The sequence below is a fragment of the Amia ocellicauda genome, chromosome 1, assembly GCF_036373705.1.
Source record: "Amia ocellicauda isolate fAmiCal2 chromosome 1, fAmiCal2.hap1, whole genome shotgun sequence".
NCBI lineage: Eukaryota > Metazoa > Chordata > Actinopteri > Amiiformes > Amiidae > Amia > Amia ocellicauda.
Window position 1 is genome coordinate 45,041,967 of NC_089850.1, and position 15,894 is coordinate 45,057,860.

The following is a 15,894-nucleotide window of genomic DNA, read 5'->3' on the forward strand; positions in this document are numbered from 1 at the left end:
GAAGACATGAGAAACTGAGAGACAGGCTGGAGAGAGACAGCCGACTTCTGCCCATAAATGTGCATAAAACAATTGATGTGCTCATACAAGCATCCAAACCCACATACTGTGCTTTGACGTAGAGCTGGTTGTGAGAAGGGACAACACACCAGCTAGGTCACAGTCTGCCAGGTGATGACAGTTACCAGAAAGTTTGTGTCTGACTGATGCCCACACACTGCCCTCTTGTGCTGGCCATACCTGGCCTGCATGACACATGACAGTACCTTCTTGGTCTTATCCCAAGCCAAGGCCCTGGAGGATTCAGTAAGGCTGCAGCCACTGACCCACCGGCCTGCCTCACCAGGCCTGATGCTCGCACTGGTGGCCTCATGCCAGAAAGTCTCCCTGGAGGAAATGGTGGATGATGTGTAGAGCCCCATCTCCCACCGATAGATACCCTCCTTCCACCACAACGGTCTGCTACCCTCTGGGGCCCCAGACCTGCAGAGCTCTCACCTCCCTGCCCTTTCCCCCTGCCCCCCCAGTAGCAGTGCCTCAGGCTGAGGGACAGTTAACATGGCACAGCCCCTTGCAGAGACTGTTTGAACAGCACATAGAGGCACAGGGATCCTTGCTGCCGTCAGCAAGTTCCAGTGAGGAGAAGACCATTGGGAAGCAATAAAAAAGGCAAACACAATGTTAGGGTATATTGTCAAAAGTGTAGAATTGAGAACAAGGGCAGTGATGTTCAGACTGTACAATGCGCTAGTTAGAGCTCATCTGGATACTGTGTACAGCTCTGGGCTCCACACTTCAAGAAGGAAATCGCTGCTCTAGAGGCAGTTCAGAGGAGAGCAACCAGACTTATTCCAGGTCTGAAGGGAATGTCCTACTGAGACACTGAGGGAACTGAACCTTTTCACCCTTAAACAGAGGAGACTACGTGGGGACTTCAAAATCATGAACAGCATCGACCACATCAAACCAGAGGAGCTTTTCCAGATCAGCAGGGACACATGCACATGGGGACACAAATGGAAATTGGGCTTCAAGGCATTCAAGATGGAAAACAGGAGACACTTCTTCACACAGAGAGTCGTCACAATCTGGAACAAACTCCCCAGCGATGTGGTTGAAGCTGAAAATTTGGGAACATTTAAAATCAGACTGGATAGGATCCTTGGATCACTTAGTTATTAATGGACACCAAACAAGCACGATGGGTCGAATGTCCTCCTCTCGTTTGTAAACTTTCTTATGTTCTTTCTACAGGGACTGTTATACTACCACTACTACTACTACTACTACTACTACTACTACATAAATAAATAAATAATATGTTGTTCTCAGATTCCATTACATTTTTCCTGTCACTGTTTCAATTGGGAAAAATTGGAAAAATGTCTCTTCCTATAAACTGGGTTCATTCTGGCTTGAAAATGCCATTACCATTCCACATGTAGGAACACTAGCTGCGTCTGACACACAGTGATGTTCAGCTTCACTATGTCAGTGGTTTATAGAGCAGTCAGTCATCGTTACCATCATAATCCTCAGCCAGAACTGTAGTCGCTCGCTGTGCCACCCGAGTAGAGTCTCCAGGCAGCGATTACACACTGTTATAAACTGAAACTGCTTACAGACAGTAGTTTCTTATAAGGAATGTTAAACAAATATATGTTTTCTGAAATGTGCAGGCTAACAGCTGAAAATAAAGTTATACCTCTCTTTGCATGAGAGATAGGCTCCTTTTTTGTGATATAACATACAAACCAATAATAATTAAAAAAAACTCCGCCCCATCCCACCATGACAGAGGTTCCTGAACAATTTGTGCTAAACGAAAATCATGCTAAATGGGGTCATAAAGACAATGAATTAGGGATAGGTTTCATAAACACAAAAACAAACATGAAAATTAGTTAAATACTAATATACACTCACCTAAAGGATTATTAGGAACACCATACTAATACTGTGTTTGACCCCCTTTCACCTTCAGAACTGCCTTAATTCTACGTGGCATTGATTCAACAAGGTGCTGAAAGCATTCTTTAGAAATGTTGGCCCATATTGATAGGATAGCATCTTGCAGTTGATGGAGATTTGTGGGATGCACATCCAGGGCACGAAGCTCCCGTTCCACCACATCCCAAAGATGCTCTATTGGGTTGAGATCTGGTGACTGTGGGGGCCAGTTTAGTACAGTGAACTCATTGTCATGTTCAAGAAACCAATTTGAAATGATTGGACCTTTGTGACATGGTGCATTATCCTGCTGGAAGTAGCCATCAGAGGATGGGTACATGGTGGTCATAAAGGGATGGACATGGTCAGAAACAATGCTCAGGTAGGCCGTGGCATTTAAACGATGCCCAATTGGCACTAAGGGGCCTAAAGTGTGCCAAGAAAACATCCCCCACACCATTACACCACCACCACCAGCCTGCACAGTGGTAACAAGGCATGATGGATCCATGTTCTCATTCTGTTTACGCCAAATTCTGACTCTACCATCTGAATGTCTCAACAGAAATCGAGACTCATCAGACCAGGCAACATTTTTCCAGTCTTCAACTGTCCAATTTTGGTGAGCTTGTGCAAATTGTAGCCTCTTTTTCCTATTTGTAGTGGAGATGAGTGGTACCCGGTGGGGTCTTCTGCTGTTGTAGCCCATCCGCCTCAAGGTTGTACGTGTTGTGGCTTCACAAATGCTTTGCTGCATACCTCGGTTGTAACGAGTGGTTATTTCAGTCAAAGTTGCTCTTCTATCAGCTTGAATCAGTCGGCCCATTCTCCTCTGTCCTCTAGCATCAACAAGGCATTTTCGCCCACAGGACTGCCGCATACTGGATGTTTTTCCCTTTTCACACCATTCTTTGTAAACCCTAGAAATGGTTGTGCGTGAAAATCCCAGTAACTGAGCAGATTGTGAAATACTCAGACCGGCCCGTCTGGCACCAACAACCATGCCACGCTCAAAATTGCTTAAATCACCTTTCTTTCCCATTCAGACATTCAGTTTGGAGTTCAGGAGATTGTCTTGACCAGGACCACACCCCTAAATGCATTGAAGCAACTGCCATGTGATTGGTTGGTTAGATAATTGCATTAATGAGAAATTGAACAGGTGTTCCTAATAATCCTTTAGGTGAGTGTAAATATGCTGTTAATCAGAAAATTGGTAGATAAATGAAGAATACTACAAATCATAATAAACTCAATAAATCCACATTTATTGGAATTTTAGTCTGTTGAAGTTCAAACAAATAAATAGATAATTAAAAATTAAACAAACCAGTGCTTTAACACAAAATACTTACATTAGAGAATCCCAAAGAACAAATTATTTTACATGGCAGGTAATGACTTTTAAGAGAGATCTGAATGTACAATAATTTACTTTCATTTGATTTATTTTTATATCTTATGTATTTTTCATAATGCTTCCGTTTTTAGGAGTGTCCTTCACAGATTAAGAAACTCACCAAAATCTCTCATAATTCTAAAACATTTTAAACATAATCATTAGGTCTTAGATTTCGCTACCCTCTCCCCCACATCTTGGCTCCGTCTCAGGCTCATGTGACTCTTTCTGCATCCGGATATTGAGAAATCTGGTGATATGAATGTGACATACTTTGTCCTTCTGCATGCATCATAAGCTTCTTTAATCAGGATGCCCTAGTGTCACACCACATTATGAAACCCAATACAGCTGAAAACAAATTATTTAACTTAGCTAGCAGCAGATGAACACAATTATTGCATTCAGTCAGCTGTTAAAACCGAACCAATAGAGATATCATAACAGTTCAGTTCCCCCTGCCCTCAAGTAAATGGGGTGTATGGTTAAAATTATTATTATTATTATTATTTTCATTTTTTTCTTGGCAGACGCCCTTATCCAGGGCGACTTACAACATACAACATAAGTGCAAAACAAAGTGCAAAAATACAGTTAAGTAAAGGCATCAAACATTACAAATTCAATGTACATAAAACATATAAATTCAAAATATAATACATTTTACAACTTCCAATTTACACAGGCAAGTACAGTAAGTGAGGTCATACAGCCTGGACAGTAAATAAATAAGTAAATAAATGGTCTCAAATGTTCAAATACTCCCAAAAACTGTTATCTGTGAACTATGCATATCAGATGGGGTACTAACTTAAAAAGAGGCAATAATACCTAAAAACAAAGAAGAAAAAATACACATCTGCAGATATCTATTAACATATGTCTTAATTACCATTTCCTCAACACATACGGTTGGCTCCCTTCATAGTCAGTAGAACAATTATGTCAAGGGCTTTCCCCCTGCACTACCAAACCTCTTCAGGGACTCCTGGGAGTGCATTGACACAGTCTTCCCCCTGTTCTTCAACCTGGAACTTGCCATTGGAGATCTTACTTGCATAAACTGCAACACCTTTACTGATGACTGGAAGAATGAATGATGATTAGACTCATAAAAAGCTTTTACTTGACCAATTTCATTAAAAAAAATCACATTTTCACAGTAAAAAAAGCAAACAACATTTAAATAAAACAAAGATGTTGCCCTATACATCTTGTGAAGATGCAAGTCCTAAATGTCCTTAACAAGGAATTAGAATTTCCCGTGACTCTATTTTAAATGATCTTGCAAGTGTCAAACAGCAGTCAATAAATAAACAGACAAGGTCATTGTCCTGTTCGTCTCTCTTAACCTACTTCACCTGCAATGAATTTCCTAAGTGTGAGTGTAAGGTGATTGTTCGACTGGATTAATTTGTCAAAAAGCCCACTGCTTCACAGCGAGGTATTGCTCACATGTCTGAGAATGACGTAAGTGGCACAAGCACTCAGGAGAATGCACAGATATGTCATGCAGTATACACTTGATCATTTAGGTGACTGTCTAACACAAATTGGGCTCTTGCAAAACTATGCCACTTGTGTTTCTGCACACACCTAGGGCAGGAAAGCATGCCTATGTTAGTGTAGGGCAAACAAACACTGGAGGGAGAACAGTATTGTTAACAGATACACCTGTCCACTTGACAAACCTGTTTGTGTTGTGCTTTTGCTCACTATCTTTTAACAGCTACAGTATGTTCTCTGCTTAGTTGCTTTAAGCTTAAGACAACTTAATCATTTTCACGTTCCATAATTGTGCTATTATTATTTTGTTATAATTTATTTCTAAGCAGATGCTTGTACCCAGGGCGAAGTTACAAGGATGTTGTTAGTTGATAACTTAGTCCTTGATATTTTAATATGCATATGGAAACATATCTCTAATACAGCTGTGGATGATCTAAGTCTATAATTCATAATAGTCTTCCATACTGAGTCCTTCAAACTTCACATATGCAGATATTGGAATGGAAAGCAGCTTGATTTTTAACATCATAACCCTTGTGTGTTCATCTGGAGGTTTGACACAGCAGAACTAGAACAAGCAAGCAAGTCTCAGGTATTTTTCATCAGACGTCAGATATGATACTATTCACTTAATCTAAATCTTCTTTTCACTCTCTTTGGTCTCCTCACTTCTACTCTGTACAAATCGCACAAAAAGACACTACCAGATAAATCATACTTAAATGCAAAAAGTAACATGTAATATCATTACTGACTACTAGTGGCCCTGATGTATCTATTTATGTACCTATTATGTGATACCTTCCAATAAATATGTTTCTGATAGTTATTTTAAAAGTATTAAAAAAAAAAACATTCTAAGTGAAATAAATTAAGAACATGAGCATTATTAACTGTGTAAAAAGTAAGGAGGTAAGATTATTATTTATGAATAAAAGCAAACCTTATCTAATCAAAATGTGACATGAAATATGAGCAGAAAGCAAATTGGACCTGGTGCCTTTAATTTTGCATTAATTGCATTTAACTACAGAAACATTGCTCTGTGCTCTGTGGCCTCCAGATTGTAAGTTTATTTTGCTGCCACCTTGTGGTCACAAAATAAACTAGAATTGAAAGTGAAGAAACTGCATGTGAGTCTTTTTGCTTGAACTGGTATTTTCTTATGGTACTATGCAGGTTAATATCAGTGATACACACAGATCAAATGGGCCAAAGACCCGTGTCCCCTACAAACGCCCCCCTGTCCCAGAGGACACGCCACTGCCCTCTACAACGTTACTGTTAATGTTAAAGTATTTTTTAGCTGTTGAGTAAAATTCCTTCTGCTTTGGTCTTCTTTATATGGGTCACCCAGAGAGCATGAACAGAGCTCATGCTTTGGTGAAATGTTGACTATTTTCGCTAATTTGACAGACAAGGAGACCACAGACAAAGAGAGCATGCACTCAGGACTGACCACATATTATTGATGCTCATAATTCATATGTATTGTGCCATTGTGAAACTATAGATGACAAATGATACTGCGTTGATGGACTCATTTAGTTTGTGACATGCATGTGGTGTTTTGAGAGTTTTAGTGCCTTTTGCAAACGAAATGTGTCAGTTTGCAACACGTTTGATAAATACGCCCAAGCGATTGAGAAACTGTATACACCAGTCAATTCATTACAGATGAATAGAGACATAAAACCAATAACAGTCCAGCATAGTGGAATGTGTCAGAACAGGGAGCTATAGATTTTGCACATCACTGTAGGTCTTACAGTCCTGTACTGTACTGTAACAGTTTCCGACAGCAGGACTACAGTGCATCTGTCCTGTGCAAATCTCAGCTCTCTGTCGTCACAAGGGCGGTGAGAAATGTCCTTTGCCGACTGTAATTAATAACATCTCCTTTAAGACGCCCCCCTCTGAATTCGCGCCGTTGTCTCGCGGTCTTTAGTTGCCTAGCAACCAACTGTGAGTTCTAAAGCGGCATCATTCTGTTGGCCAATAGGAATGAGGCTCGTTTCCCGAAGCGGCCAATCAGGATGGCGCATGAAGGACACCAATTTTAAAGCTTGGTTTCCTGGTCTTTGCCGAGCGTGCTGGTGTTATTGTGAAACGGAACAAGCGGGCGCCGTTTTTTTTTAAAGTATTGTTTTTAAAAGGTCACTAATGCGTTAAATGAGTTACTGCAACACAAATATCTAGCCGTACACCGGAGGTTAGAGTTTCGGTTCGCCTTTGCAAAGAGCCAGCTGCGGCAATGCCTTCCCGTGTGGAGGACTACGAGGTCCTGCACACCATCGGGTCCGGGTCCTATGGCAGGTGTCAGAAGATCAGAAGAAAGGCTGACGGAAAGGTACGTGTCGCTAATGTTACCTGCCTGCACCTTTGTGGCCGATTTCACAGCGCTGGTCTAGCAGTGTCGCCTCATAACGCTGGGCCGTCTTTACTGTGCTAATGTGGCTGTGGAAATCCAGCCCATAGTAAGCCAGCAGTAGTCATTGTTTTGCAATTGCAAGTCCTTTACGATTTGATTAGTGTGTCATGTTCCCCAACCAATTGACGATTTGCATGGTATCCCCCATCCCCCCACCCCCCCTTTTGATTTGTATGCTTTTTAATGTGACGCTCAGGTTTCCAGGCTCCCTTTCATCCATTTAATCTAGAGAATGAGCACAAAAGACTAAAGGGGGATAGTCTTCAAAAGTATAGTTGCACTCTGTGGGTCACCATGAGCCCATATCGATCGAGTGGGTGAAGTCCTCCTGAAGAGGTTTCCACTTGCGTTGATCTAGTTCTTTTCCATGTCATGCCTGTGAAGTGTTTCCCCCATCTTCTGAGTCTCCATCTCCTGAGCCCCAGTCACTAGCTTCCCTAGTCCAGTTTTGATCTCTTCTTGCCTTGTCTGGCCCATTGCTGTTTTTCACATTTTCACTCTCAATGATGTCACATTTTGGTCTGTTCTCGGATCCTCTCGTTTCTCCCGAGCTCACGAGCAGGTGTTGTCCCTGGCTGCCTCTCTCTCTGGTCTGGTTGTGTTCGCAGCTCCTGGTCTGGAAGGAGCTGGACTACGGCACCATGACGGAGGCCGAGAAGCAGATGCTGGTGTCGGAAGTGAATCTGCTCCGGGAGCTCAAGCACCCTCATATTGTCCGTTACTATGACCGTATCATCGACCGGACCAACACCACGCTGTACATCGTCATGGAGTATTGTGAGGGGGGAGACCTGTCCAGTCTCATCAACAAATGTGTTAAAGAGAGGTCTGTGTGTATACATTAAGCATTGTGTGTGCATTACTGTTGTCTTGCCTCAAATGCAGTGTAAAAAGAATAACTGGAATATATAGGTAGAAACTTGTTTTAAAGCTGCAAGTGCCCCATATAAATGTCATTCTATTCTGGCCTATCCTTGCATAAACCCTACTAGCCTACATTTTATATTTAGGTTTCATTTATCAACTACATTTACCAAATTTAAGCATGACAGCAAATTGTGTGGTGGGAGTTTTTCTTTTTTTTTTGTGAAACAAATACCTGATGGCATCTCTCTCTCCTTCCTCAGGCGATACCTGGATGAGGAGTTAATTTTGCGAGTCCTTGCTCAGCTGGTTCTGGCACTGAAGGAGTGCCATAGACGCAGCGATGGGGGGCACACTGTCCTGCACCGCGATCTCAAGCCTGCCAACATCTTCCTTGACGTCAAACAGAATGTCAAGCTTGGAGACTTTGGATTGGCTAGAATATTAAATCACGACACCAGTTTCGCCAAAACATTTGTGGGAACACCATATTACATGTCCCCGGTGAGTTTCATTCAACTACCTATAGACAGTCTTCTGGGAATTATTTAGACTGAGTGGGAATACAGGAAAAATGTCTGCAGTATTTGCCAAAGCCCAGATAAGATCTTGTCTGGACTATAGCTCAGTCTAAATTCTAATAGTGTCGTTTTCTGACCAATTCATATTTGAGATTCCATGTTTGTTTGTTTTTTTGTCTTTTGCAGGAGCAAATAAATCGGATGTCTTACAATGAGAAATCTGATATCTGGTCTCTTGGATGCTTGATGTATGAGCTTTGTGCACTTTCGTGAGTATCCATGTTCTCTATAACCTTAAGAACAAGTGAAATATGAACTGGAACCATACTAGTCCAACTAGTTGCTGAAATTAGATTTCCTTTTGTAAACTTCAGATGGGGTTCTGAACCCTTGATCCACTGCAGAACAAGGAGCAAAATAATTTCCCTATGCCTTATTTGGTGCTTGCATGATCCAATCCTTGGGTGTTAATCGAAAATTGAATAAAAATCGTTCAGATCCCCAGTTTGATTTTGAATTGGTTGTGCTAACTTGAGCCTCCTCTAGGTGTGAATAGTGGAAGCTTTCCAGGCCATGGATCCCTCTTCATGGAAATAATTTAATTTCAGTCCTGAAGCAGAATTGTACCTGAAATTGACTCAAGGTCTATTCTGTTTCCATGTAATGTCAATGTTTTTCTCCAGACCCCCGTTCACCGCCTATAATCAAAAGGATCTGGCTGAGAAGATTCGAGAAGGGAAGTTCAGACGGATTCCTTATCGATACTCCGAAGACCTTAACGCTCTCCTGTCCAAAATGCTGAATCTGAAGGTCAGTATTTTAGTTACTGCATCAAGTGATTTGAGGAACTTGTACTACTAGTACTCTTATTATACAAGACTTAAATTGTGTGCATATATAGGATTATCTGAGGCCGTCGGTTGAGTCGATTATTCAGAACCCCCTGATCGTGGATGTCGTGGCGGAGGAGCTGAGGAAAAACAGCGAGCGCAATCGGAGGAGGTCCACGGAGGCCGAATCGCCACAGCCTACAGACTTATCCGCGGCAGAGCAGAGACTGAAGGAGCAGCAGCTGCAGGCCCGGGAGCGCGCCCTGAAAGAGCGGGAGCAGATGCTGGAGCGTAAGGGCATCTTGCACCCGTTACTCACTCTCATGCTTGTTACTGTTGACTGGCAGCTGGCAGTCAAACTGCAGGTGTAAAGTGCTGGGGTGGGTCACATTCCCACTTGGAAGTATTCTCCTGTCCCTTTAAAAAAAAAAAAAAAAAAAAAAAAACTTGCCACATTGTGAATTTAGTTTTATTAAAAGCTTGCTGATGGGTTTTTATTCCTTTCATTTCTCTCTCAGAAAGAGAGCGAGAACTTTGTATTCGGGAAAGGCTCTCGGATGAAAAGCTTGCAAGGTAAGTTTTGAGTTCCTTAGCAACGTTCCATGGCTACGTAGACAACGGAGATGTTTAAGAACTTTGGTTTCCTTTAAATACTAGTGGATTATACCTGATTCAGATTGCTTTTCCAATGGTCTCACAATAGCAATTTAAAATACCAATAATACTGAAACAGACATCTGAAAATAATCGAGACTTTTCCAAACTATCAGTACTAGTTTGGCTGTTTAAAGCATTGGTATTTATATTGTTTTTTTTTCTTAATAGGGCTCAGAGCTTGATGAAGAACTACAACCAGCTAAAGCAACAGAAGATCCTCTCTGAAATCTATTCCAATGCACTAGGTATGAATTGCAAAAGCCCTGTGACTCGATTATGTGTAGAAAAATTCAAATAGGGATTTATATTTTAGTCATGTGTTTTTAAAGTGTTTTGTGCAATATATACATTTAAATAAAGAGATTTTAAGCCTTTTTAAATATGCATGTATTGGTGGGGAGGGTGGGTAATTGACTCCTGGATCTCTTATTGTGCTGTGATGATGGGTTTAAATATAGCCCTGTTACATGTGCACAGTGTAAATATTATGGTTAATGGATGAGTTTGCCAAGCATGGCAGTTTGTTTTCTGATTGGCAGTGAAAACAAGAGCACGCCATGGGGCAGTGTTTTATTGGACTGATTTTCAAAATCAGTGTCTAGGACACCTTCCATGTCCCCGTTCTTTAGTAATGGTGTAGCATTACATCTGCACTGGAATAGCTTACCATGACAGCAGTCTACACTTACAAGTCATTCTGTATCGGATGTGAACTTCTTAAATGCTTAGTTTAAAATGTCAAATTTGAGTTCCTTTTGAAAAACAAAATTTAAAATTGGATTAGGGGCTACACCAAGTCAAAACTTTGACCTACCTGTGAATTGTAAAATACAAATTTTGTACCCTATCACAGTTTAATTTATTGTTGGAAGCCTTTTTATAATTACAAATCAAGATATGATTCATGAGTGGGTTAAAGTTGATTTTTGATCAAGCTTTAGTTATAGGTGTAAGTGTTTTAGAATAAAATGATAATGATAAATAACCCCTAGTTAAAACTGCACTTTAAAAGTTCAGAGTGCAAGAACAGAGGTAATGTTTAGATGCAGCGTAATGGGTTGACATCAACAATTCATAGCAGATATAGCTGTACTAGTGTTATTGCAGGAACTCTGTGTGAGGGTTTTGCTGCAACATAAACTGACTTTTTTCATCCTGTTCTTGACACCCACTACGTTTGAGAGCCATGAATTAAAAAAAAAAAAAAAACACAACATAAAGACCCTATGAAATTGCATTGCCTATAGCCCCATAGGCAATTAACTTGTGAGACAGTGTAAGATGGAATTTATTTATACATATTTTTGGGGAAATGCTTACATTCTTACGGGTCTCCGCTTTTGAAAGCCCATAGATGTGAAATTAAAGATGTATACAAAATCTGTTTCAATGTCTGTCACTCAAACAGTTGCCAAGATGGGATCCTAAGTAAGCTCAAACATTTGAAGGAGATGCATTTGATGGAAATATAGCCACCTTCATGTGCTCAAAATTAGAATGCTCTTTAAAGTGGTTTATGCACTGGCAGGTTTTGAATTGATCTTTTCTCACAGCAGATGAGTGTGAAGAGAACCCTTCACCTGGAAAAAAGAAGGTCCATTTTGCTGGAGACAGTAAAGAGAACAGGAAACCCGACAAGCTGGCAAAAGGCAAAAACCAGGAGCTGAAGAAACGGTTGCAGGCAGCAAATCTTCGTGCTCAGGCCCTGTGTGAAGTGGAGAGAAATTACCAGTTCCAAAGCAGGCAGATCCTGGGCATCCGTTAAGGGATGAGCCACGGCATTCAGTTAGGTAGTGGACCATGAATGTGAATTTGTAGAACTTTTTGTTTTAGGGTATGTACTGTTTTAACCTGCTAATAAGTGATGTTTGATTGTATTCCTCATAACATGGGGAACATGTTAAAACAACTTATGTGGTGGATGGATGGATGAAGTATTTTGTTTTCAGTTTTTAATAAGCAGCACAGGATCATTAAAGTTTTTAGTGGAGTCATGAATATAAATGCATACTCCCTGCTGTAAAATGCAATAGTTCACCTTTTTAAGGTGGGGAATTGACATCATGAAAGGGCTGTGTTCTGTTACACTTATGATTTTAAATTGTGTGTACTTTATGGTCTGTAAAGTATACTCTTCACCTGCACCTTTTATGTTCCTTTCTTAAAGTTCAGCAGCTTTTTCCAAATGTAATATTGTTAACCCCCTTTTATTGAGGACATTTTATGAGTATGGATGTCTGAATCTTTTATTAGCTTCAAGGTGAGGTTTGTGACTTTGCAGTAGAAGATGGATTGGTTGCATATCATGTTCATCTGACCAAATCCCTTGGCACTAGATCATAATTTGTTTGCAACAGTCTTAATTCTAAATGCATGAGAAACTATTGTTTGTGGTTGGGTAGGTGAGAAAGTTAAAGGACCGAAGGCCCGGGGGGGTTGCATTAGCAAACTGAGGGCAATGTTTGAAACTACTGAAAGTTTTTGTAAGTGTAAGAAGAGTGTGGAGAGAGACTTAACAATTTCACCAAAGCATTTGTAAAGGACTTAATCCTTTATAGAGTAGGGCAAACTAAAACCAAACTACAGCACCCTTTCTATATATTTATTTTGATTCACTAGGGCTCAGAATATCTTGATTAAAGTTGTAGGGTACTTCCCCCCCCCACACACACATTCCCCTCTCTCTGAAGTTTGATTAGTTTCAAAGTGACACTAAAATCTGTAAGTCTGACACTGATGTGTTTGTTCATCTAATTCCATTAATTTGATCAATTTTAGCATAGGAGAACACCTACTAAACTCTTCCTTTGCAGCACACTATATAACATTTTTTTTTACACCTGGGATAATGTGTTTGTGGACAGTGAGATTCAGTTCTTGTAGCTGATGATAGGGGCTTTTTTTCAATTATCTATTGCAAAGACAGGATTTTATTTCCTTCATACTTATTTATATATGGATTACAGGTGTTATTGTTAGAATGTGAACCACTTCAGTTATCAGGCTCTGTGATTGATCTCAATGCTGTGTCCTTTTTAAAAGGAATAACATTTATTTTTGTATACAAATGTATTTCTGGAAGAGACATTAATATAATAGTTTTTCTTTTTTCTTTGAGTAATTAAAAGGCAAACTTCAAATGTGTATTTTTTCCTAATCTGTAACAATAACAGTTGAGTGCCACAAGGTGTCTCCACTCCACAAAACAATAATTTACTGGAGAGTAATTTAAAGGGCTTAAATCCTACTTTGCTGCTTGATTGATGATTAGAGTAATAATGACATTCAAATACAGTTCTCCTGTCATTCATAAGAGAACCAGTGGTTCAGTTTAAATTGAACCAGGAGAAACAACACCTTGTGTTTCTCATAAATAAACAACCCTTTTTCTAATGAGGGTTGTTTCAAATACTGTAGTGCGAGTCAGTAGAAGGAACGGGGTGAGAGCTGGACTCAAATAATGCTCCCAAATGTTCCCTTATTAATAAGATGCCACCGCAGACGGTCATAGGCAATGCATAATATCGACGAGGGGTTCCCCACATTTTCCAAAGTCCTGATTTAGAAAATCAAGTCCCATGAAATGAGGTCTACACTGGTGTAGACAGGTGACTAAAGAGATCGTTTACATGCATGTACAATAGAGTGGTTCTTCTGGATTCAATGTACTTACTGTACATGTGTGTTTGATGCAGCTGTGTTGTTGTTTTTTTTTGTTTTTTTATATTTTTTTCCAGACACAAGCGTCTGTCTTTGTCAGTGCTGAAATACATCGAGGCAATAGCGTAAATAACAGTAATGTGCTCGAATGGTCAAAAAGTTGATTTGAAATGGTCATGTGACTGGTTTCCACTTGAAAGATGACAGAGATCATGCTCAGCTTGTCAGAAAGATGAATGCCTGGTTTCTGAACAGTGTGTTTCTATTACGACTTGCCATTTATTACATCTCACAAAATATTCCTTAGTCTAAAAGCAGAAAGGGAATCGGTGCTTGAATCTGTCCTATGTAATGAAAACAATACGGTTTGAAGTCTATTGGTTATTTCACTATAGTATTGTAGCAACATGAAAAATGTATGGCTGTGCATTTAATCCACCTATCCCAGATACGTCTACATTTAGGTGTCTCATCACAACCTAATCTTCACATTTGTCATTCCCCTCAATAGAGGAAATAAAAAAGACCCTGCTCTGTGCCCTTGGATGGGGTTTAGATCTCAGTAATTCACTACATCTATATATAATACTATAATGAGATATATTTTTTAAAACTAACAAATAACAGATGAAAGTATGCATGGCCTTATTTTGAAACACCATTTTGGTGATTAGTTTAGTAAATATTGTTCATTCAACTATTCACACACATTTAACAAATCTAAAACTTAAATTCACAGTCTAGACATGAAACCTGTGAAACACAAAGTGTAATGGAAACTTGTTTGGACACAGTCATATCTCCTTTGAGCCAAGCTTCAAAGAAAGGAACAACTACAGTGAAATACAAATCAGTTTCTTTTGCAAACTTTTTATACTAAACTAGTCATGAGATAGAGGAAGGCATCCATGTTCAACAGCAAAATTCATAATTGTGTTTCCATTTGTATGCACTTTTTTGGGGCACTTAACCAACTTGCTATAATGGCTAGATCAGAAGAATCCCTATAATGTTCACTTGTGCTGCACACATTGACACACAAATTATATTCCACAAAGTGAGAACAAACTGCTGCCTTTGATACCATGCGATTACCGAAATCAAAGGGATCAGGGAAGGATCAGGCCTACAGTTTAATGACAGCTTTTGCCTAAGCAGCACAAATAACAGGTATCACCAAGGGCTTCAATGGTTAAAATGGTTGGTTGAAAAGGGTAGACTACAAATTGTAACCTCTAACACTGGTTTCTGCTAACCTAAAAGCCTTCTGCATTAGTGGGTTGGTTCTTGTGTATGCTATGGATTTGTGTCACACCTTAATGTTATTTTATTAATCATAAATTTGGAATAGTTTGGCAATATCTGAAACTATTTTTGCACGCATAAGTTAAATATAATTCTGCAGCACTGGGATACACTTGTGCTGAGCATTATGTATTGCACCATAGTGTACAACACTTCTGTGTGCACAGACCCATTATCTTCACACTGCACTTCCAGCATCCCTGCCCTGGCTTTGCACACGTCTCGTCTGTCCACCTTTCTTCAAAATTAGGAATATTTTAGTAGCGGGTGTAAAGCTTACTAAGCATAAGTCTTATGTCATTTTTAAAACACTTAAAACACACGTCAAATACTCTGGAAATACACTTGGGTTGATGTACAACCCAAGAATGAGTGATTTAAACAAGGGAAGACCCACTCTGCCACAGAACACCCAGGATGCAAATTCTGCTGAGTCAGTGTGACTCTAATTGCACAGCTAACACTTTTTGCACACATTTTGGGCAGTGTGGAAAACTAAACTGATCAGACAAACCAGCAACCTTAGCGTGCTCAGGGATGACTGATCATTTAAACCACCAATCGCAGACCCCAGCATCACCGAAAGGGGCTGGCCTCTCCCCGCTATAGGTCCCCTCCTGCACAGCAACACCAATCGCTTCCGTGCAGCGCACTCGCCTTATATCCAACCAGTTGCGTCACATGGCCGCCAAACTGACACCCCCAAGGGCCAATCAGCGTCGCACATCCGAGGGCCCTCGAACTCCTCCACCAATCACAAAGCGAAGG

At 40.2% G+C, this 15,894-nt stretch overlaps 1 protein-coding gene across 2 annotated transcripts; it reads left to right on the top strand.

Moving 5' to 3' along the window:
- The first annotated feature begins 6,907 nt into the window (after positions 1-6,907).
- On the top strand, positions 6,908-13,305 carry nek2 (NIMA-related kinase 2). Of its 2 annotated transcripts, none has more exons than XM_066706605.1 (9): positions 6,908-7,208; positions 7,898-8,115; positions 8,417-8,657; positions 8,861-8,943; positions 9,358-9,484; positions 9,576-9,795; positions 10,023-10,077; positions 10,330-10,406; positions 11,718-13,305. In XM_066706605.1, the coding sequence occupies exons 1-9, from the start codon at positions 7,113-7,115 to the stop codon at positions 11,924-11,926; spliced, it is 1,326 nt and encodes a 441-aa protein (XP_066562702.1). In that variant the 5' UTR covers positions 6,908-7,112; the 3' UTR covers positions 11,927-13,305. The 2 variants fall into 2 exon arrangements, with proteins under 2 accessions (XP_066562702.1, XP_066562692.1); XM_066706595.1 differs by having other exon boundaries at positions 6,910-7,208; positions 11,715-13,305.
- The last annotated feature ends 2,589 nt before the right edge of the window (positions 13,306-15,894 follow it).